The following is a 21,535-nucleotide window of genomic DNA, read 5'->3' as shown; positions in this document are numbered from 1 at the left end:
TTGGTTTGCTTGGTTCGCTAACCAATCGAATCCCGATTTGACTCAAACCAATTTTGTTTGATTCGTCTCCAATGTCCAACCATGATCTTCGAACCAAATACACATGAATTATATATTGGTTTCCCCATGGTTGGTCAAATAAATGATCCATAAAAATTCAATCTCTTAGCCCAAAGTAATGCATCATAACAAGCATTATGAACTAAAAGAATGATCCTAGCATCTCTTCCCATCTAAGTTGTACAAAAACACAAGCAAGGTATTAGCTACGTGTGTAAGAGATGCAATCTAGTTAAGGTGTGAAGATGATCATGGAGAGAATTCTTAACCAACCGAGCACATTCCTAATTCTCTTCTTAGATAGCTAAATTCGGCTTCGGGGAGTGGTTTAGTAAAGATATCGGCTAGATTAGATTTTGATTCAACATAGTTAAGCACAATATCACCCCTAGTTACATGATCGCGAATAAAATGGTGCTTCACCTCAATGTGTTTTGTTCTAGAATGATGAACAGGATTTTTGGTTAAATTGATGGTGCTTATATTGTCACAAAGGACTTGAACATTTTTGTATATTAGTTTATAGTCCTCTAATGTGTGAGTCATCCATAACAATTGTGAAACACACTCTCCCATAGCGATATATTCAGCTTCGGTTGTGGAGAGTGCTACACAATGTTGTTTTCGACTTGTCCAACTCACTAGGGATGATCCAAGAAATTGACATCCTCCACTAGTGCTTTTCCGATCCAATTTGCAACCGGCATAATCGGAATCGGAATAGCCGACAAGATCAAATGTTTCGGTACGAGGATACCATAATCCTACATTTTGAGTTCCCTTTTAAGTATCGTAGGATTCGTTTCACTGCACTAAGATGTGACTCCTTGGCGCAAGATTGAAATCTTGCACACATGCCTACGGCAAATAAAATATCAGGTCTACTAGCCGTAAGATACAGTAGGCTACCAATAGCACTACGATAAAGTTTAGGGTCTACATCTTTTCCTTCAGGATCACTATCTAATTTTGTGTTAGTTGCCATAGGTGTAGAAATTTCTTTGGCATTTTCCATGCCAAATTTCTTGAACAGTTCATTTGCGTATTTAGATTGATGAACATATATTCCTTCCTTAGTTTGTTTGATTTGTAAGCCTAAAAAGAAATTTAATTCACCAACTAAACTCATTTCAAATTCACTCTCCATATGATTTATAAATTCATTTAAATAGTCCTTATTTGTGGAACCACAAATTATATCATCTACATATACTTGGGCCACAAAAATATCATTCCCACTATTTTTCAAAAATAGTGTGGGATCAATTTGCCCTCTATGAAATCCTTTAGACACTAAGAATGTTGACAACCTTTCATACCAAGCACGAGGTGCTTGTTTTAAACCATACAAGGCCTTTTTAAGCTTAAACACGTGGTTTGGAAACTCAGAATTTTCAAACCCCGGTGGTTGTTCAACATAAACCTCTTCTTTTATGAACCCATTTAAGAATGCTGATTTCACATCCATTTGGAATAGTTTGAAACCTTTGTGAGCAGCAAATGCAAGCATCATTCTTATGGATTCCAATCGAGCTACAGGGGCATATGTTTCATCATAATCTAGCCCTTCTACTTGATTGAATCCTCTTGCAACTAACCTAGCTTTGTTTCTCACAACCTCTCCCTTATCGTCAAGCTTGTTGCGAAATACCCATTTTGTTCCAATAATGGAATTTTCGTTGGATCTAGGAACTAAGTCCCAAACTTGACTTCTTTCGAATTGAGCCAATTCATCTTGCATAGCTAGAATCCAATCCGGATCAAGCAATGCTTCGTCTATTGATTTTGGCTCAATTTTAGAGATTAAGGCTACTTGACTTCCTTCATTTCGAAAGAAGGATCGGGTTCTCACTCCTTGTGTTATATCTCCCACAACTTGGTCTATGGGATGATTAACATTTGTTCTAGTATGTCTTGGTTCTTGAGTTGTGGTAACCACACTTTCAAGAGGTTGACTTTCTATTCTCTCATCCTCACTTTCTTGAACCCCTCCCCCTTGATCATTTCCCTCGGTCAAGGTTAACTTTTCTAATTGAAAGGGTTCATCTAACTCATTTGTTTTTGATGAATTTGAAGATGAATTTTCTTCAAATACAACGTTTAGAGATTCTTCAACAATCTTAGATCTCTTGTTGTATACTCTATACGCTTTGCTATGATTTGAGTATCCTACAAGAATACCCTCATCAGCCTTAGCCGAAAATTTTCCTAAGTGATCTTTGGTGTTTAGTATGTACACCTTGCATCCAAACACTCTAATATGTTTAATTGTTGGTGGTTTTCCAAACCACAATTCATGAGGTGTCTTATCTAAAAATCTGTGTATTAAAGTTCGATTTTGCACATAACATGCCGTGTTTATAGCTTCAGCCCAAAGATAGCTAGGATGAGAATACTCATTTAGCATACTTCGAGCAGCTTCTTGTAAAACTCTATTCTTTCTCTCAACAACTCCATTTTGTTGAGGTGTCCTAGGGGTAGAGAATTCATGTTTATATCCTTTTTCAGTACAAAATCGAGTAAATCTGTCATTTTCGAATTCACCTCCATGATCACTTCTTATCCTATTTATTTTGTGATTCTTTTCATTTTCTACTCTTGTACAAAAAGCAATCAAGGTATCTAAGGTTTGATCCTTATGTTTCAAGAAAAATACCCATGTATACCTAGTGTAGTCATCAACTATCACAAAACAATATCTACTACCATTTAATGATGCATATCTACTACTATCAAACAAGTCCATGTGTATAAGTTCTAATGCATTTGAAGTACTCATAATGTTTTTACCTTTGTGGGCAGCTTTGGTTTGCTTACCCATTTGACATGCATCACATAGCTTGTCCTTTTGAAATTTCAGCTTTGGCAAGCCTTGCACCAACTCTTCTTTTGATAACTTCCTGATGTTCCTCATGTTGGTGTGAGCAAGTCTTCGATGCCAAAGCCAAGATTCTTCTTCTTTTGACATGAAACACTTAGCAAACACGTTAGTAGCACCAAATAGTTTAACTTGATAAATGTTTTCCTTTCTATGGCCTACTAGCATGGTAGTGTTCAATTCATTGTGTTTAATCAAGCATTGGGATGAGTTAAACTCAACCCTATATCCTGAATCACACAATTGACTAACACTTAAAAGATTAAAAGTCATGCCTTTCACTAATAACACATTCTTAATCATGAATTGTTCAGAAATTTTAATATCTCCTATTCCTATAACCTTAAGTTCACCACTATTACCAAAAGATACGGTACCTTTGTTCTTATTCTTTAGTGATGAGAATTTTGATGAGTCTCCCGTCATGTGCCTAGAGCATCCGCTATCAACGAACCAAATAGTTGGATGCTCCCCCTTGGCGCATGCCTGCTCAAACACGATGAACTAAATGTTTTGGTACCCAAATCTTGGGTCCGGTGGCATCAATAACATATTGCTTGGGTACCCAAGCTTGCACAGTTTTAACCTTAGAAATATTATGCCTACTTGTCAAGGACATGAAATTCACTTCCTTTTGTTTTGGTTTGTAACCTAAACCAGCCTTGTTGTAAACTGCCCTTTGAGCTCCTAAAATCATGTCTAAGTATTTGGAACTAGATGTAAATTTTTCTAAGGCCTTTCTAAGATCATCTACTTGCATTCTTAAGGCTGCATTCTCATTTTCAAGTTCATGCATCGATGTATGACTACTATCATGATGCAAGCAATAATCACATGATGAAGTATTTTCATGGTCAATCATTTTCAACTCATTTTGTAATCTCTTAATCTTACTCTTAGATTTTGATAAAGCATTAGTCAAGCAAGCAATAGTAGCATACAATTTTTCAAGCTTAGGAGAGGTTACCTCGTCATCACTAGATGATGACTCACTTGATGAATCTTCATCTTGACTCCTTTCACTCTCGCTGCTGTCCACATTGCTCACCGCCATAAGAGCCATGTGTTTAGTTTTCTTCTCTATTTCTTCCTCCGATGAGCTTGACGAAGAGTCATCCCAAGTGGCTTTAAGAGCCTTCTTCTTCTTCTTTAGTTTCTCTTCTTGCTTCTTTAATTTCGGGCAATCGTTCCTCACGTGTCCCTTTTTATGACATTCATAACAAACCACATCAGTTTTAAACTTAGAATTGTCATGAAATTCACCTCGTTTATTTTTGTCCGTCAACATCTTCTTCACATCATTCTTGTTGAACCTCCGTGATCTTCTCATTATCTTTCTAACGAAGTTTGCCATTTCGCTTGACGAACTCTCCTCATCGCTATCACTTCCACAGCTTGAGTCGGATGAGGTTTCTTCCTTCCTTTCCTTCTTCTTCTCCTTTTTCTTGCTCTTTTCACCTGCAACCAAAGCTATACCCTTCTCCTTATGGCTTGCATTGGCTTGTTCATGCAATTCAAGTTCACAAAACAATTCATCTAGCTTGACAGTTGATAAATCCCTTGAAACCTTGTAGGCATCCACCATGGATGACCACAAAGTGTCTCTCGGGAAGGATTTTAAGGCATACCTGATGAGATCTCTGTTTTCTAACCTTTCCCCGATGGCATGAAGTCCATTTAGTAGCTCCTTGAACCTTCCGTGAAGTTGACTCACGGTTTCACCTTCCTTCATCATGAAATTCTGCATTTGGTTGATGAGGAGGTCTCGCTTTGCTACTCTTGAGTCTTTGGTCCCCTCGTTGAGCTCAATCAACTTATCCCACAGCTCTTTTGCGCTTCGAAATGGGCCAACCTTGATCAGCTGTTCGGAGCTCAAACCGCACTGTAGGGTTACCACCGCCTTGGCATTTGCTTGTGACTTCCATTTTTGATCAGGGGACCATCGCGAAGACTCCAATACTTTTCCATTCTCGTCGGTTGGTTCAGTGAAGCCTTCGGTTACGGAGAACCACATGTCTACTTCAGTTTTCAAGTAATACTCCATGCGGCTCTTCCAATAGGCGAAGTTGCTTCCTTCGAAGAATGGTGGCCGTGTGGTGCTATGACCTTCCTTCAGCGACATCTTGCAGTTCTTTGCTTGGCTCCTTTGGATGTGAGTCCTCCGAAGCAACCAAGCTCTGATACCACTTGTAAGGACCTTGTGAAGCTAGAAGGGGGGTTGAATAGCTTCTCTTCGAACTTTCGTCGATGAAGGAAACAACTCTACACTGCCTCACAACTCTACAATGCTAACAAGAAGGATTTTACTTGGTATCCGCCTCCTTGAGGCGACTAATCCAAGGATCTTCACTCAGCCACTCTTCCACTATTCCTCTCCTTCTCGGTCAAAACACCGAAGGCGGAGAAACCTTCTTACACCAAGTTACACAAATGAAGTACACAAATGAAGAAGAAGAGAAGAGATGATTACAATGTAGAGAGCTTCTTCTTCTTCACAAGATTGCTCCAAGCTTTAGGGTTGAACACCAGGTGGTTGCTTGATCACTAGAGCACAAGAGCTTGGAGTTTGAATGAGGGTTGGTGTGTCTCTTCCACGAAGTGCACTCATCTCTTATACCAGCTCAGTTTTTAGGTCACCAGTCGACTGGATTTACCACTCCAGTCGACTGATGTGGTCAAACCTTGACAACGACCACTGAACTGCTGATATCACGTCTGATTTTCGTCAGAATTCAAAACTCAGTCGACTGAATTTTCCCTTCAGTCGACTGATTTTGAGTCGACTGATTTTGACCTCAGTCGACTGACGTGAACGTCCAGTCGAGTCCTTCAGCCTTCTGTGTTGCCTCAGTCGACTAGCCTTAAAATCTAGTCGACTGAACTTAAAATTGACTCGACTGGCCCGTATCTCGGTCGACTGAACCTGCGTATCAGGCATAATAACTTGGTGCCAGTCGACTGAGCTTACCCTTCAGTCGACTGGTAACAGTGAAATATGGCTGAAATGAATTTTTCCTCACCTGATCAAGACTCTGGTCGTCGACCTTCTTGATCTTCATGTGCCTTACCTCGTAAGGGCTTTCCCGTGCCAAGAGCTCGCTCCCCGACCCTCTTGGACTTTTCTTTTGCCTTGCCTCCGGTCTTCTCACCCACAAGGACTTTCCATGCTCTTACTGGACTTTCTCATCCAAGACTTACCTCCTTGCCCTTACTTTCCGTCTTCTCACCCGCAAGGACTTCCTCATGGACTTTCTTGGACCTTCCACTTGCCTTACTCCGTAAGGACTTTCCTGCACACTTAACACACAAGTTAGATATCTCATCTTGTGCTCTAAGGTTTATTGGTGTCAAACGTCAAAACATAACTTATGGGCATGATTGCAACAACATGACTCGAGAGTCGAGACCTAGTGCTTGGTGTAACTAGAAACAAGTATCATGCTCCGGTGCTTGGTGTAATCGAAATATGAACACTGAGGTTAGGTTCTTGGTGTAACCTGCAATCTGCATACTAAGAGTGGGTGCTTGATGTAACTAGAGACCCAAGGCCTGCGACTGAGTGCTCGGTATAACTAGAGACCTAAGTATTATAGTCGGGTGAGTGTTAAAGTCAGGCAAAATACAAAACCCATCAGATACCCCTTTTTCAAAGCAGATTGAGAAGTAAAATCGAATGAAGTTTGATTAAAAATTTTGAACTAAAAAAGATCAACACAAAAAATAATATCAAATAATATCATCAGATGTCTCCTGTTCAAATTGGATTGAGGAGTGCTGGACTTCGATCAACTCAAAAATAATATGAACTCCTTCAGATGTCTTTTCAAGTCAAATTAGGAAGCGAAATCAAATAAAATTTGATTATAAATATTAAATTAAAGAAGATAAATTTAAAAATATTACGAATCCATCAGTAAATAATCTATCATTCCTCACCAAATAACCAATAAAACAAATTTCACTTTTGCAGTTCTTATTACGCCCCTCATGCAAAGAGGCCTACTTTACCCGTTAATAATAAAAGATATATATATTATGATTTTTTTTAAAAAAAAATTAAAATAGTTGTGACGTCCTTATGTCCACGTGCTCAAGCTGACACCGCCGCGAGTCAAAGCTGGCATAGGCGAATGTGTGGTAGGTACTATATGACCCAGTTTGTGGTTTCTGACATGACAACTCAATGCAATGAGCTACGATCCATGCCACGACATGCGCGTCCAAAATGAGCCGACAGCTTCCATCTTGCCCATTTAAAATTCGTCACTGGTGATGATCCAATTTTTTTTTATTAATAATTTCATATTTTTAAAGAGTTATACATTATATAAAAAATTAATATAAAAATATAATATAACACTAGATCTATACAGTAAATTTTATGTCAGAATTTTATACTGTATTTTTATGCACATTTATTATTTTTTTATCAATTTTTATTTTTAAACCTTCGTTTCTCGTAGAAAAAAATTATTAAAACTGTAAAAAAATAAAAGTATTTTAAATGTAAGAAAAATCGATCGATCAGCTACGCATTAAAACGTTTTTCTGACGATTAAAATGTTTTTTTCCCATTAATAGACAGGTTGTTAAATGGGGACCTCGTTAGGTAAAGCATGCAGCAGGAGCGAACTGTTTAACAAGTACGCAATTTGATCAATAATGGTCTTCTATTAAAAGCTGTTTGGATTTATGTGCATATTTTTCATTTTTTACTCAGATCTCAATCATGCTTGTATCCATCTGGTGAGTTGTGTCGGGGCCATAAAGTTTTTCAATAATTTAAATCGAGAATGCCATCATTTATTTAAAAATCGTCCATGATTTTCACGTTCGCTGTGTGTAAGGATGTAAATTAGTCGAGTCGCTCGTGAATTATTCTAATCTGTATTCAAATAAAAAATTTATTTAAATTTATTTGATTAAGTTAATAAGTTGAATTTAAATCTGATTTCAAATTTAAAAATATTATCAAACCAAACTCAAATTTTAACCGTATTTAGTTCGTGAACTTATGAATATATTCGTTCAGAAACTTACAAACATATTTGTTAAGAGACTCATGAATATCTTCATTAAAAGACTCCTTTATCATATCATACCATATATATATATATAACATGAATTATAAAAATTATGATTAACGAGCCGAACGAACTAAACTCGTTTAACTTTTAAACGAGCTATTTTTAAATTAAATTTGAACTAAACTCGTTTAATTTTTAAATGAGTTATTTTCAAATCAAACTCGACTAAACGAATCATTTTTGAATCGAACTTAAGTTGTTTATGAACTATTTAATTTCATTACAAACCAAACTTTAGTTTAAAAATTAAATCTCAAATCGAACTCGAATAGAGATTGAGCTTAGGAAAAATGAACCGAACTCAAAATCGAGCCTCTTAATATTTAACTCAGTTCGATTCAATTACACCCCTAATTCTCTCGGACAATTATTCATATTGCAGCATTTTTTTTAATCTTATATATGCTTGCATTAATCATAACTGTGATGTAATTATAATTAAAACTGCTCTATTTCCAAATTATTTTAATTAGTAAGATTTTAATTAAAAGATGATTATTTTAGATATTAAATTATAAATGAGTGTTCTTTTTTTAAGAAGAGAGAGAGAGCGCGCTGGCCAACTAACCCAATTTTAGTAGCAGCTCTGCCTCTGTCCACACACAGGAAGAGGGAAGGCGACAAGCCCGGGCTCCGCCCCATGTCTGTTCTGCCGACGCCTCACCCTCTCCCACCACTCGCCACCAACGCCGCCTCCCCCGCAGCCGCCCGCCCCGCCGTCATACTTCCGGTCTGCCTCCCCCTTCCCTTCCTTTTTTTCTCTTCGTGTCTGCTGGCATTCTGTTATTCTGATTCACCCTCTCTTCCACGGATGCAGGGACTCGGGAACAACACCGCCGACTACAAATACCTAGCCTTGGTGCTGAGGGAGGCGTACGGAATCCCTTCAGTGGTCGCCAAGGTCTCTCGCGTCGATTGGCTCCGCAATGCTGCCGGATTGCTCAGCCCTAAATACTGGAGGGGCTGTCTCTGCCCTCGCCCCGTCTTAGATTGGTACCTTCTCTGCGCTATTCGCAACTCTGTCTTAGGTCCATCTTTCTGTGTTTTTCACTGGAGTTTAGCTTTGGTCTTGGCCAGGTACCTCGAAAGAGTCGACGAGGCTGTCACTGAGGCGAATGAGCTATTGGCAGACGGTGAGTCTAAGCTTAAGTTTAACGGATTTGATGTCATTCTGTAGCTCCCTCCGCCCTGATCTTCTTCACGAGTTAACAACTTTCTTTAACTTTCAACTTTGGCAAGGAATTATTGTGTGCTGAAGCGTGAAGCATGATCCATCCTCACAGATTTTATTATGCTTCAGTGGATGTTTTTATTTATAATTTTCCATTGTTGAATTTTGTGAATTGAGAGTTCAAAAGGCATCCTAGGTAATTTTCTCTTTTTGGACTTCCTTCTCCCCATAATCTGCTGCTGAACTCCAAAAGTTTCAAGTCATTAAAAAATTTCGTGTTACAGTGTGAAGACCTCTCTAGTTTAATGTTGTGTAGATCTGTTTCTCCTTAACCTCTTGGTTTATCTTGTTGTTGTTTGGGCTGCCCTGTTATACCCAACTTTTCATTATCAATGCCACTTCTAAATTACAGGTGATATAATTTATTCAACAATAAGAAGTGAAACTTTGATATTTATCTTGATGCAGGTGGGAATATTTCACTTATTGGTCATTCTGCAGGCGGATGGCTTGGCCGTCTGTACTTTGAAGAATTTGGGACGTCTAACATATCTCTGCTGCTGACTCTTGGAACCCCTCACTTGTATGTTTTATTTCTGCTTTAACACTTTCATAAAATCCGGTAAATCTTCTGGCTAAATTTAAGAACAAAAATGATTAGATATTGTTTGCACGTATCTTTTACCTCAATTGTTCACTCAAGTGGAAGTATTGACAGTTATGCAAATCAGTTTCGATAAAAGCAATATGAAATTAAGGATTTAGTAATTTAGATGGTTATACTTTCATGCCATTTTACTTGGAATTTGGATCCACATAGTCCAAGTAGATCAACTTCTTGATGATTGGCCAAGGCTTTGTTTTTTGTTGTTGATCTCCTTTTCATTCCTATTCATTGCAATTTGATCAACTAATGATGCAATCCCTTTAGGCCACCACCAAAAGGTTTGCCGGGTGTAATCGATCAAACAAGAGGTCTTCTGGATTATGTTAACAAGAATTGTGCACCAGCTGTTTACACGCCCGAACTTAAATACATATGTATCGCTGGAAGGTACGTTCTTGCAAATGAAATTTTGAGTGATGTAAACACCACAGAAAAGTTATATCAGGTTGCAATTTTTTTTCCCTTTTTTTGTCTGATATGTGCTCAACGCTGGATACAGCTTCTGTAGTAGTAACAATCTATGTGTTGATATGTTCATTTTTTAGAACTCATAGCACTCACTGAATGAGAAGCAGCACAGAAGTCCACATATCATGTGGGCTATTAATTTTTTTACACGGGTAACTAATGGAAAAGACTCCATACATGAACAAGTTAACATCAAGAAGAAATATTAGTACAATCATATACAATTATTTGATTCGTTAGGCCTGAAAGTCACAAGGCAATTGAATGGCTGCAGATGGCAATGATAAGTAGTCTATGAAGAGTTTCCTCTAATAAGAAACTTTTCTCAGGTACATCGAAGGTGCTCGTTTGATTGGCACATCTAATGGTGCTTCTCATAATAAAATTTCTACTGGTGAAGATAATAACAAGGTAGAGTCAATTACAGATAATGGCAATGGAAAGCTTCCACTGGCAGCACCTAGTTTACGTGCTCGGTTGATTGGCCAAAGCTATAAACAGGTATGTGCATGCCAAAATTTCTTTCAAATCTTACTGAATCATGATGTTGAGATGGAATTTATGAAACTTCAACTTTCTTTTCTGAATTGGCAAGGAGTTATCCTATTTCTTAATTCATGTGCATCATCATCCTTGCGACCGTTCTAATCTTTCTGAGAGGGTTTTGCTCCAATGTGCATGCGCATGCTTTTTCCCTGTTTCAATATATGCTCACTTGCCCTTGTGAGTGAAAAAAACAGAGACATCCACCAACACTACCAATCAGCAACTAGACAACCTTTTCTGGAAATTATGAACAGATTGTTAAATACTTTGCTGGTTGGATTGTTTGTGCATATAGATCGAGATGAAAATTCTGCAAGATATCTTCTGCCATAATATTAGTGCATGATTCTGGAAAATTCCTGGAGTATCTCTTTTCTTGATTAAAATGTAGTCTTCAGCATCAAAATCACAGCATTCCTTATCTGCAGGTCTGTGGGAAAGCAGATGTTTGGGGAGATGGTGTGGTTCCTGAAGTGTCTGCTCATCTTGAAGGTGCACTAAATATAAGCTTAGATGGTGTTTATCACTCTCCATTTGGTTCTGATGATACAATAAGACCTTGGTATGGTTCTCCATCTGTCCTGGAAAAGTGGGTTCATCATCTCACTTAGTTGGATTTCTAAATCTAGTGTAATATATAATAATTTTAGTAAATGTCGAAAAGTGTTTCTAATTTATGGGTTCATGAACTTATTGCTTGAGCTCTTAGTAGACAAACTTGAGATACTGTAGGAGTATCAGCATCCAAAATGTGCTTTGTATTGATTTTAGGTACTACCTATCCAAACCTCTAAACATTGTAAGTTCTCAAAAATTGGAATGGATTTAAACCACAGGAAAACCACTCAATGGCTCTGCAAGTAGAAACAGCTAACTTCAGACTTTGATTGAAAGCTATGGTCATCTAAACTCGGCACTGTTAGCCAGTTTGTCTTATCTTAATTAATTTGGAGTGAACATCTTTGTTTATTAGTATTTTTTTTTTTCTTCTGATACGGTGGAGGCGCTGAACGCCATGTGATTGCCACATGGCTACCATGTAGCTTTAGAATAAGAAAGCAATCAGAATCACGAATAAAGATTAAATAATATTTAGGGTGGTTAGTAGGGTGGTTAGTTGGCAACTTACACCTCAGGCTTTGATAATAATTTTCACTAAGGATTCGGTCCTAAACTTGGCACTTGTACTGTATCACGTGCTGTTCTCCTCTTGATTGATGGTCCTGATCTCGAGTTTCGATCTTAGTATTTCTTCGACATCACATGCCGATTTCATCATGACCTTGGGTCTCGATTTCGAATTCCGATCTCGGTACTTCTTCAGCATCATGTGCCGACCTTATCTTGGTCTTGGGTTCTGACCTCGACATTCCTTCAGCATCACGTGCTAACCTCCTTTTGGTTCCGACCTCGAGCTCTGACCTCGGCACTCCTTCGGCATCACGTGTCGATCTTTTGGCCTCGAATTTTGACCTCGAGTGCCGACCTCAATACTCCTTCGGCATCAGTGTCGATCTTATTTTGGCTTTGGATCTCAATCTTGAGTTCCGACCTCGGTACTCCTTCGGCATCACATGTCAATTTCAACTTGGCCTTGGGTATCGACCTTGAGCTCCGACCTCGACACTCCTTCGACATCACGTGTCGACCTCCTCTTGGCCTCGGGTCCCGACCTTGAGTGTCAACCTCAACACTCCTTCGGCATCACGTGCCAACCTCATCTTAGCATTAGGCCCCGACCTCAAGTTTCGACCTTGGTACTTCTTCTCGGCATTACGTACCAATCTCCTCTTAGCCTCAAATCCCAACCTCAAGCTCCGACCTCGGTACTTCTTCTCTGCATTTCGTACCAATCTCCTCTTGGCCTCGAATCCCAACCTTGAACTCCGACCTCGACACTTCTTCGGCATCATGTATCGATCTCCTCATGGCCTCAAGTCCCGACCTTGAGCTCCGACCTTAGTACTTCTTCGGCATCACGTATCGACCTTATCTTGGCCTTGAGTCCCGACCTCGAGCTCCGACTTCAACACTCTTTCGGCATCACATGTCGGCCTCATCTTGGCTTTGGGTACCGACCTTAATCTTGGATTTGGGCATTTGCTTGGCATCATGGGCCTACGTTATCTCGATCTCACGTCTCAACCTTTATGTCTGTTTAGGCCTTGTGCAATCCGAGAGATCCGTTTTCTCGCACAATCAGAAGACCATGAGATTATTTCTTCCGAAGATATAGGAAAATATCTTGTAGGACATGGATAATTAGAACACATAATTCGAAACATATCATAAATGGATATAGACAAACTCTATAAATGGTTGTTTATACTCATGGGCACAAGTACACACACATAAATCCTAATTTCCCCAAGTCCTTAAACTCCTTCCCCATGCAAAACTCTAATTTGAGTGTCGTAGTGATTTATCGAGATATATCTCCGGTGTCATTCTAACTCTCTTTTTTGAGTAATTTTCAGGTTTCTTTGTCTTCTCTGATAATTATATTCGAGGAGTATGCATGTCAGCAGTTCGTTGGCCGGTGGCTTGATCATCCACGGTATTTGATCGGAATAAATTGGCGTCGTCTATAGAAAAATTGAGCCGAGACGCTATAATGATTAACACTAGAAGAATTATTGGTGAGAATGACTCTGTCGAAGAGAAAAGCTAATGGTGAAGAGATGATTGTCACATCTGAGAAGATCAATGAATTAGTATCTCAAGCAGTATTAAAGGTATTACAATAACAATCATTGTTACCTCTTTCTGGAGCTCCTCTTTTCTCCCTAAAGGATCCTTCTCCGCATAGAAAATTGCCACTGCCATTAGGAGAGGACATATCCATTATGAACTCCCTTAACAAAGAAGTGATTTTTTTTGGAGGGGGATTCACATGAGTCAAAGGCTGGAACACCTCTATTGGATCCCAAAAGCAAGATAATAATGGTGGATGAGGTAACATACCCTGCACACCCTTTTTTAAAAGTTCTCAAGCAGGAGTTGCCTTGACACTTTCGACAACCTCAGTTAGGAGAATACACAGGGGCATCTAATCCAGAGGATCATTTATGCTATTTTGAGAACGCTGCTCTACTACATTAATACTCGGATAGAGTTAAATGTCGAGTCTTTCTAACCACTCTGTCAGGCTCTGCCCAGAAATGGTTCAGTCACCTTCCGGTCTCATCCATTCACTCCTTCGCTGATTTTAAAGCCGCATTCCTCCATCAATTCGTTAGTAGTAAAAGTATCAGAAAATATCTCTAAATCTGTTTACCTTGAAACAGAAACCTCAAGAGACTCTTAAAGAATATATTCAACGATTCGATCGAGTCGTTTGAGATGTCCTTTCTACTCCCTCTGAAGTATTAACCAGCACCTTTTCTCAAGACCTGGTTGATGGAGACTTCTTCTGATCCTTAATAAACAAATCGCCTGCCAGCTATGCAAGGTTTGTTAGTGAGAGCCCTAGAGCCAATCATTTGATGATTGTTGTATGGACTCATTGTATCATATTTCTACATTTTATAAAGGCATTTTATTTGTGGTTATTATACTTACTTGATATTCGTGCCATATAACTAAGTATAATAATGTCCTTGAGTAGATCGTTCGTATCTATATCAATCGATTGGTTGAATCGATAGTGAGATGATATAGAGAACACTACTCTAAATGATTCCTAGTCAAGTATTAACATTCAAGGACAATGTTAATGCGACGAGACTAGCATGTAGGTCAACATGATGACTTGATCTCACAAGTCATGGATATGAGATATCAAGTTGACACATGGGTATGCATTGGAGAATGTATACTGAATGACCCGCCATGAGAAAGTATCATGGATCGTTATATGAGTGTCATATACTTTCTCATGTGGCTATTAGTATGACTATTAGTCCTTAGACCTGAAGTCACCATGGTTCCCAACATAAGGAGTTGCATACTTTGGCTTCGTCAAACGTCACCCGTAACTGGGTGGACTATAAAGGCGATTACTGGGTATGTAACAAATTATGTAGAGGGATGTGAGTGATGTAGATGGGATCTATCCCTCCCATATAACGGGAGTGATATCATAGTTCTTGATAGAGTGAGACCACTAAAGTGCATGGCCATGCCCAAATGAGTCAACATGTGATGTTGAGCTCGTTTGATTGTAGTGAGTCTACTTGGAGTTCAAGACATAGATTGATTAGAGGATGACACGGTCTATGCCTCGGTTTGATCAATCATGATATCAAGGATAGAAGGACATTTGTCACATATTGTGAAGAGTCACAATTAGTAGTCACAATGGTGATGTTGGATCTCAACATTCTTGTAACTTGGGTAGTAGTGATGTGTTGCTAGATACCGCTCACTACTTATGCACCTAAATGAGTTTAGGGCATTGCCAACGTTACAAGAACCTATAGGGTCACACACAAAGGACAATTAGGTGGAAATTAGGTTCATATGATGAACCAAGAGGATTAGATTCATGTGATGAATCAAGTTGGGTTAAGTGTAATCCAAACTAGACTAGTGGAGTTGATTTGATCAACTTTGGGAGATTAGAAGTCAAGTTTGACTTGACTTGAGAAGGAGAACTTTTGGGAGTCAAGTTTGACTTGACTTTGTGCCATGTCATCATAAATGTTGACTTGACTTTTTGCCATGTCATCATCCATGTTGACTTGACTTATGCCACCTCATGGTCAATGCTTGACTTGACCATTTGACTTTGAGGTGAGGTGGCATAAGAGGTGACCAATGGTGATGCTCCACATCATCATGGATGCCACATCATGGGGGTTACAATGAGAGTTTGTAACCTAAGGCTTTTTAATGGGATTAATTAGCCATGAATGGCCTTGATGTGACAAGCCACAAAAGGAGGATGAAAAGTGGGTTTTTTTTCATTCAACGTGAAGGCCATTCTCTTCTCTCTCTCTCCTCTCCTTGGTTTTCTCTCCTCTCTCCCTCTCCTCTCTAGCCATTGCCAAAACCTTGATTGGGTGCTAGCACACCTTTGGTTTTGGTTCCACCGATTGTCCGTGTGGATACCATAGAGGAGCGGCACTTGACGCTCTCGAGATCCGGCACCGTTTGGACGAGCGGGATACGCGAAGGGCACGCACCGAAGGGTAAAACTCTTTTTCATGTAGATCTAGAGTAGATCTAGGATATGAAACAAGTTTTGTAATTTTTATGTTTTTTCGCACGGATCCGGTGGCATGGACTTCCGGGGTTTCCGCAACGCAAAAAGCGGTTTTTGCGGCTCCGAAAAGTCCAACAGTGGTATCAGAGCCACGTGCGAAAAACAAACATGTTTTTGTTTTAAATTTTTATATTAGAAAAAAATTAAGATTATATGTTTCTGTAATTTTATGATTTTTATAGAATTTTTATGAGAATTTTTCTCGTAGAGGAGAAGCAACAAGTGTTAGGACACTTGTAGGCTTCACCACCGAGAAAAACTCTCCGAAACGGCAAGATCTCGCCCAAAAAATTCGGTTTTGTTTGGGACAGCGAAGGAAGGCGCTGTAGGATCGTGTTGGGACACTCGTGAAGGTTATTTCGCGAGTAGGGGTGCTGCCCCTAAACCCCGCAAGGGGCTATGTCCCGCGATCGCGCCCGAAAATCGCTTAGCGGGACCGTTTCGAGTGCGTGACTCAAAAATTATAAAAATCAGTAGGAAAATTATAGAAATTTATGAAAAATACATAATTTAGAATTATGTATCAAATTGTGATTGTCATGGCCCAAAAACCCAATATGATTGGAAAATTGTGTTGTAATTCATAATACGGCCTGCGCGCCGTTTTTGTGTGCTTGTGGGTGTTGTATGTGATACGCGACCTGCGAGTCGTGCCTCTTCTTTTATATTTCTGATTGTAAATTAGATTTAGACTCGAATGTAACTCGAGTTTCACTTTGTAATGTACAAATTGAATGCGGTGGAGAGTCCACTCGGAGACGGAGTTACGAGGAGGGAGCCGGCGACACATGGCGGTCAAAGGAAGGCGCTTGGAGAAGCGGCTAGACTTAGGTTGACCGTCCGATCTTCTCTTTGGCTAGAGAAGATCGTAGTAGGGCCATGACAAATCACAATTTAATTTATTTTTTTTATGCTTGTGTGTATGTGATGCATGCTAGTGTAGGAAATAAGCCTCGATGCGTATAAGATACAAATCGCCGATTAGATTAGATCGTAATCGAAATCAACTCTAATAATGCCTACCACGTTTTGATACCCATCACTACCTCGATCATGTGTTGTTGTTGAATCTGCCAAAGCAGAGCAACGCATATTATCTTGGTAGGGTGCGGAGGGACAATCTTGGTCCCGCCTATCAAAGCGTGGGTGAGTAACCTCAATTAGATTGAGTGTAACTAGTTACCTCAATTAGATTGAGTAAAAACTATAGGCATTTTCCAAATGGTTGGAAAGGTAGGACAAGATCATTTTTACACTAAAACTTGGGCGATTTAGCCAAAGCTAACTCAAGTTCTTTTGTAAAGGTGGATCTTGATCCTATAACCAAGAGTTGCATAGAGATGTAATCGGTAATTTGTTACCTACCGATCATACTAAGTCTTGGGCGATTTAGCCAAAGCTAACTCAAGGCGTAGTATGATGTGGGTCTTGTCCCGCGTGAATTATAGTTAATTAGTGCGAATCGAGTAATGTGGTTTGACCACGTACATGACTCGATTCCATAAAATTTCTATAATTCAGTGGGAGCATCATTTAATTAAAGGCCTAATTAAATGATAGAGTAGAATATGATATTTACTTTCTGCATTTTATTTCTGTTGTAGATTACCATGTCAACGAACACGAACACTCTCTCCCTGCGATCTGTCCTTGAGAAGGACAAGCTCAACGGAACAAACTTCCTGGACTGGTACAGGAATTTGAGGATAGTCCTCAAACAGGAACGAAAACTGTATGTTCTGGAGCAACCTCTTCCTGAAGCACCCGCTGCTAATGCCACTCGTGCTGAAAAAGATGCTTACAAGAAGCATCAAGATGATGCATTAGATGTATCATGCATCATGCTTGCCACCATGAACTCTGAGCTTCAGAAGCAACATGAGAACATGGATGCATATGGTATGGTTGAGCATCTGAAGCAACTATATCAAGGGCAAGCAAGGCACGAGCGGTTTGAGGCTTCGAAGGCCCTATTTGCATGCAAGATGCAAGAGGGAACACCTGTAGGAACTCACGTACTCAAGATGATTGGGTATGTTGAGAACCTTGAGAGACTAGGGTTCCCACTGGGTCAAGAATTGGCCACTGACCTTATCCTGCAGTCATTGCCGGAAGGGTATAGTCAATTCGTTCTGAATTACAACATGAACGAAATTGACAAGCCTTTGCCCGAGATGCTCAGCATGTTGAGAACTGCTGAGGCTAATCTCAAGAAGACCAAGACTAGTAATGTACTAATGGTCAACAAGGGCAAAGGTAAATGGAAGCCCAAAGGCAAGGGTAAGACCCAAGCCAAAGGGAAGGCCAAATCTACTCCGAAACCCAAAGGTGGGGTGCCCAAGGAAGGAACCTGCTTCCACTGCGGTGAGACCGGACACTGGAAGAGGAACTGCAAAGGATACCTGGAGGATCTAAAGAAGAAGAGAAGTGAGACTTCTACTTCAGGTATATATGTTATAGAAGTCAATATGTCTATTTCTTCTTCATGGGTATTAGATACCGGTTGTGCATCTCACATTTGTACTAATGTGCAGGGCCTACGAAGAACTAGGGCATTGACGAAGGGCGAAGTGGACCTACGAGTAGGCAATGGAGCAAGGGTTGCTGCTGTTGCTGTAGGAACTTATTTACTATCTTTGCCCACTGGGCTTGTACTAGAACTTAGATGAATGTTATTATGTGCCTTCATTAACAAAGAACATCATTTCAGTTTCTTGTTTAGACAAGAAAGGTTTCTCATTTATAATAAAGAACAAATGTTGTTCAGTTTATTTAAATGATATGTTCTATTGTAGTGCACCTCTAATGAACGGATTCTATATTCTAGACTTAGAGAGCCCCATCTATAACATAAGTACCAAAAGGTTCAAGTCAAATGAGTTGAACCCAACCTATCTCTGGCATTGTCGCTTAGGACACATAAATGAGAGTCGCTTATCCCAGCTCCATAAGGATGGACTGCTGGACTCATTTGATTTTGAATCATATGAGACATGTGAGTCTTGCCTTCTAGGCAAGATGACCAAGACTCCATTTAGTGGACACAGCGAAAGAGCAACAGACTTGTTAGGACTTATACATAGTGATGTATGTGGCCCTTTCAATGTTGCTGCTAGAGGTGGTTATAGGTACTTCATTACATTTACTGATGACTTCAGTAGATATGGTTATGTGTATCTGATGACACATAAATCAGAATCCTTTGAAAAGTTCAAAGAATTCAAGAATGAAGTACAAAACCAGCATGGCAAGAGTATTAAGATACTTCGATCAGATCGAGGTGGAGAATACCTTAGCCATGAGTTTCGTGACTATCTAGCTGAGTGTGGGATTCTATCCCAACTCACTCCTCCTGGAACACCACAGTGGAATGGTGTATCCGAAAGGAGGAATCGTACCCTATTAGATATGGTACGATCTATGATGAGTCACACAGATCTTCCTATATCCTTTTGGGGATATGCTCTAGACACCGCAGCCTTCACACTTAACCGTGTTCCATCCAAGGCTGTAATGAAGACACCATATACGATATGGACTGGGAAGAGTCCCAAGATGTCTTTCATGAGGATTTGGGGTTGTGAGGCTTACGTTCGACGTCAAGTCTCGGACAAACTGGGACCCAAATCTGATAAGTGCTATTTTGTAGGATATCCCAAGGAAACAAAGGGATATTACTTCTACATTCCCAGTCAGCACAAAGTGTTTGTGGCTAAGACTGGGGTATTTCTAGAAAGGGAATTTGTTTCTAGAAAAACTAGTGGGAGTACGTTCGATCTTGAAGAAGTTCAAGATATGGACCATAGCACTGAGGCCTTGATGGAGACTGAACAGGAGCCACAAAGTGTTGTGGATGATGAGGTTGTTGCACAAAGAGTTGTGGAACAACAACCTGTTCAGGTAGACATACCTCTTCGCAGGTCTGATAGGATACGTCGTCAGCCTGAGAGATACTCATTTCTCTTGTCTGACCATGATGACGTTATGCTCATTGAGAATGAGCCTACATCCTATCAGGAAGCTGTGATGAGCCCAGATTCTGAGAAATGGCTTGAGGCCATGAGATCCGAGATGGATTCCATGTACACCAACCAAGTATGGACTTTGGTTGATCCACCTGAAGGGGTCAAACCCATTGGGTGTAAGTGGGTTTTAAGAGAAAGACTGACATGGAAGGACATACGCATACCTACAAGGGTAGGTTGGTAGCTAAAGGTTTCAAGCAGATTCATGGTATTGACTATGATGAAACCTTTTCTCCAGTTGCGATGTTTAAGTCCATTCGGATCATGCTTGCTATTGCAGCATACCACGATTATGAGATCTGGCAGATGGATGTCAAAACCGCGTTCCTGAATGGGAACCTACTCGAGGATGTGTACATGACACAACCTGAGGGTTTTGTAGATCCACAGCATACTGGTAGAGTATGCAAGCTGCATAGGTCCATTTATGGACTAAAGCAAGCTTCTCGGAGCTGGAATCTTCGATTCGATGATGCGATCAAACAGTTTGGTTTCATCAAGAATGAAGATGAACCCTGTGTCTACAAGAGGGTTGTTGGAAGTACAGTTGTCTTCCTTATATTGTATGTGGATGACATACTACTCATTGGGAATGACATCCCTTCGCTACAGTCTGTGAAGACTTGGCTTGGGAGTTGTTTCTCAATGAAGGACTTAGGTGAAGCAGCCTGTATTTTAGGCATCAGGATCTATAGAGATAGATCTAAGAGATTGCTTGGCCTAAGTCAGAGTACATACATCGACACGGTATTACTTCGGTTTGCCATGCAGAATTCCAAGAAGGGATTTCTGCCGATGTCACATGGTGTGAGTCTTTCGAAGACTCAAAGTCCCTCTTCTAGAGAGGAGAGAGACCGCATGGATCAGATCCCTTATGCTTCTGCTATAGGATCTATCATGTACGCCATGTTGTGTACTCGTCCTGATGTCTCGTATGCTTTGAGCATGACGAGCAGGTACCAGTCAGATCCAGGTGAGCGTCACTGGATAGCGGTCAAGAATATTCTGAAGTACTTGAGAAGGACTAAAGAATATTTCTTGATATATGGCGGTGAGGAAGAGCTAGCTGTAAAGGGTTACAGTGATGCCAGCTTCCAAACCGACCAGGATGACTACAGATCGCAGTCGGGGTTCGTGTTTTGCTTAAATGGTGGTGCTGTGAGCTGGAAGAGTTCGAAGCAGGACACAGTAGCTGATTCTACAACAGAGGCCGAGTACATTGCTGCATCTGAGGCAGCAAAGGAGGCTGTTTGGATCCGCAAGTTCATTACTGAGCTTGGGGTGGTTCCTAGCATTGCAGAGCCTGTAGAGCTCTATTGTGACAACAATGGAGCGATTGCACAGGCTAAGGAACCTCGCTCACACCAGCGGACCAAACACATACTACGGCGCTTCCATCTCATTCGAGAGATCATCGATAGAGGAGA

At 40.1% G+C, this 21,535-nt stretch overlaps 2 protein-coding genes and 1 pseudogene across 2 annotated transcripts; 1 reads left to right on the top strand and 2 right to left on the bottom strand.

The window, feature by feature from the left end:
• Positions 1-324: 324 nt before the first annotated feature.
• LOC141813824 (secreted RxLR effector protein 161-like) lies at positions 325-1,075 on the bottom strand (annotated as a pseudogene).
• A 2,353-nt stretch (positions 1,076-3,428) lies between these two features.
• LOC141813795 (uncharacterized) lies at positions 3,429-5,060 on the bottom strand. The gene has a single exon (XM_074701780.1). The coding sequence runs from the start codon at positions 5,058-5,060 to the stop codon at positions 3,429-3,431; it is 1,632 nt and encodes a 543-aa protein (XP_074557881.1).
• Positions 5,061-8,594: 3,534 nt separating this feature from the next.
• LOC141844002 (uncharacterized) lies at positions 8,595-11,575 on the top strand. The gene is made up of 7 exons (XM_074732000.1): positions 8,595-8,755; positions 8,843-9,022; positions 9,107-9,158; positions 9,665-9,779; positions 10,128-10,250; positions 10,661-10,832; positions 11,306-11,575. The coding sequence occupies exons 1-7, from the start codon at positions 8,666-8,668 to the stop codon at positions 11,486-11,488; spliced, it is 915 nt and encodes a 304-aa protein (XP_074588101.1). The 5' UTR covers positions 8,595-8,665; the 3' UTR covers positions 11,489-11,575.
• The last annotated feature ends 9,960 nt before the right edge of the window (positions 11,576-21,535 follow it).

This window comes from Curcuma longa, chromosome 1 (assembly GCF_044706935.1).
Source record: "Curcuma longa cultivar G26 ecotype Majalengka, Jawa Barat chromosome 1, ITB_CL_G26_1.1, whole genome shotgun sequence".
Taxonomy (NCBI): Eukaryota; Viridiplantae; Streptophyta; class Magnoliopsida; order Zingiberales; family Zingiberaceae; genus Curcuma; species Curcuma longa.
Note: the sequence above shows the minus strand (reverse complement) of the source record. Positions and strands in the feature narration are given on the sequence as shown.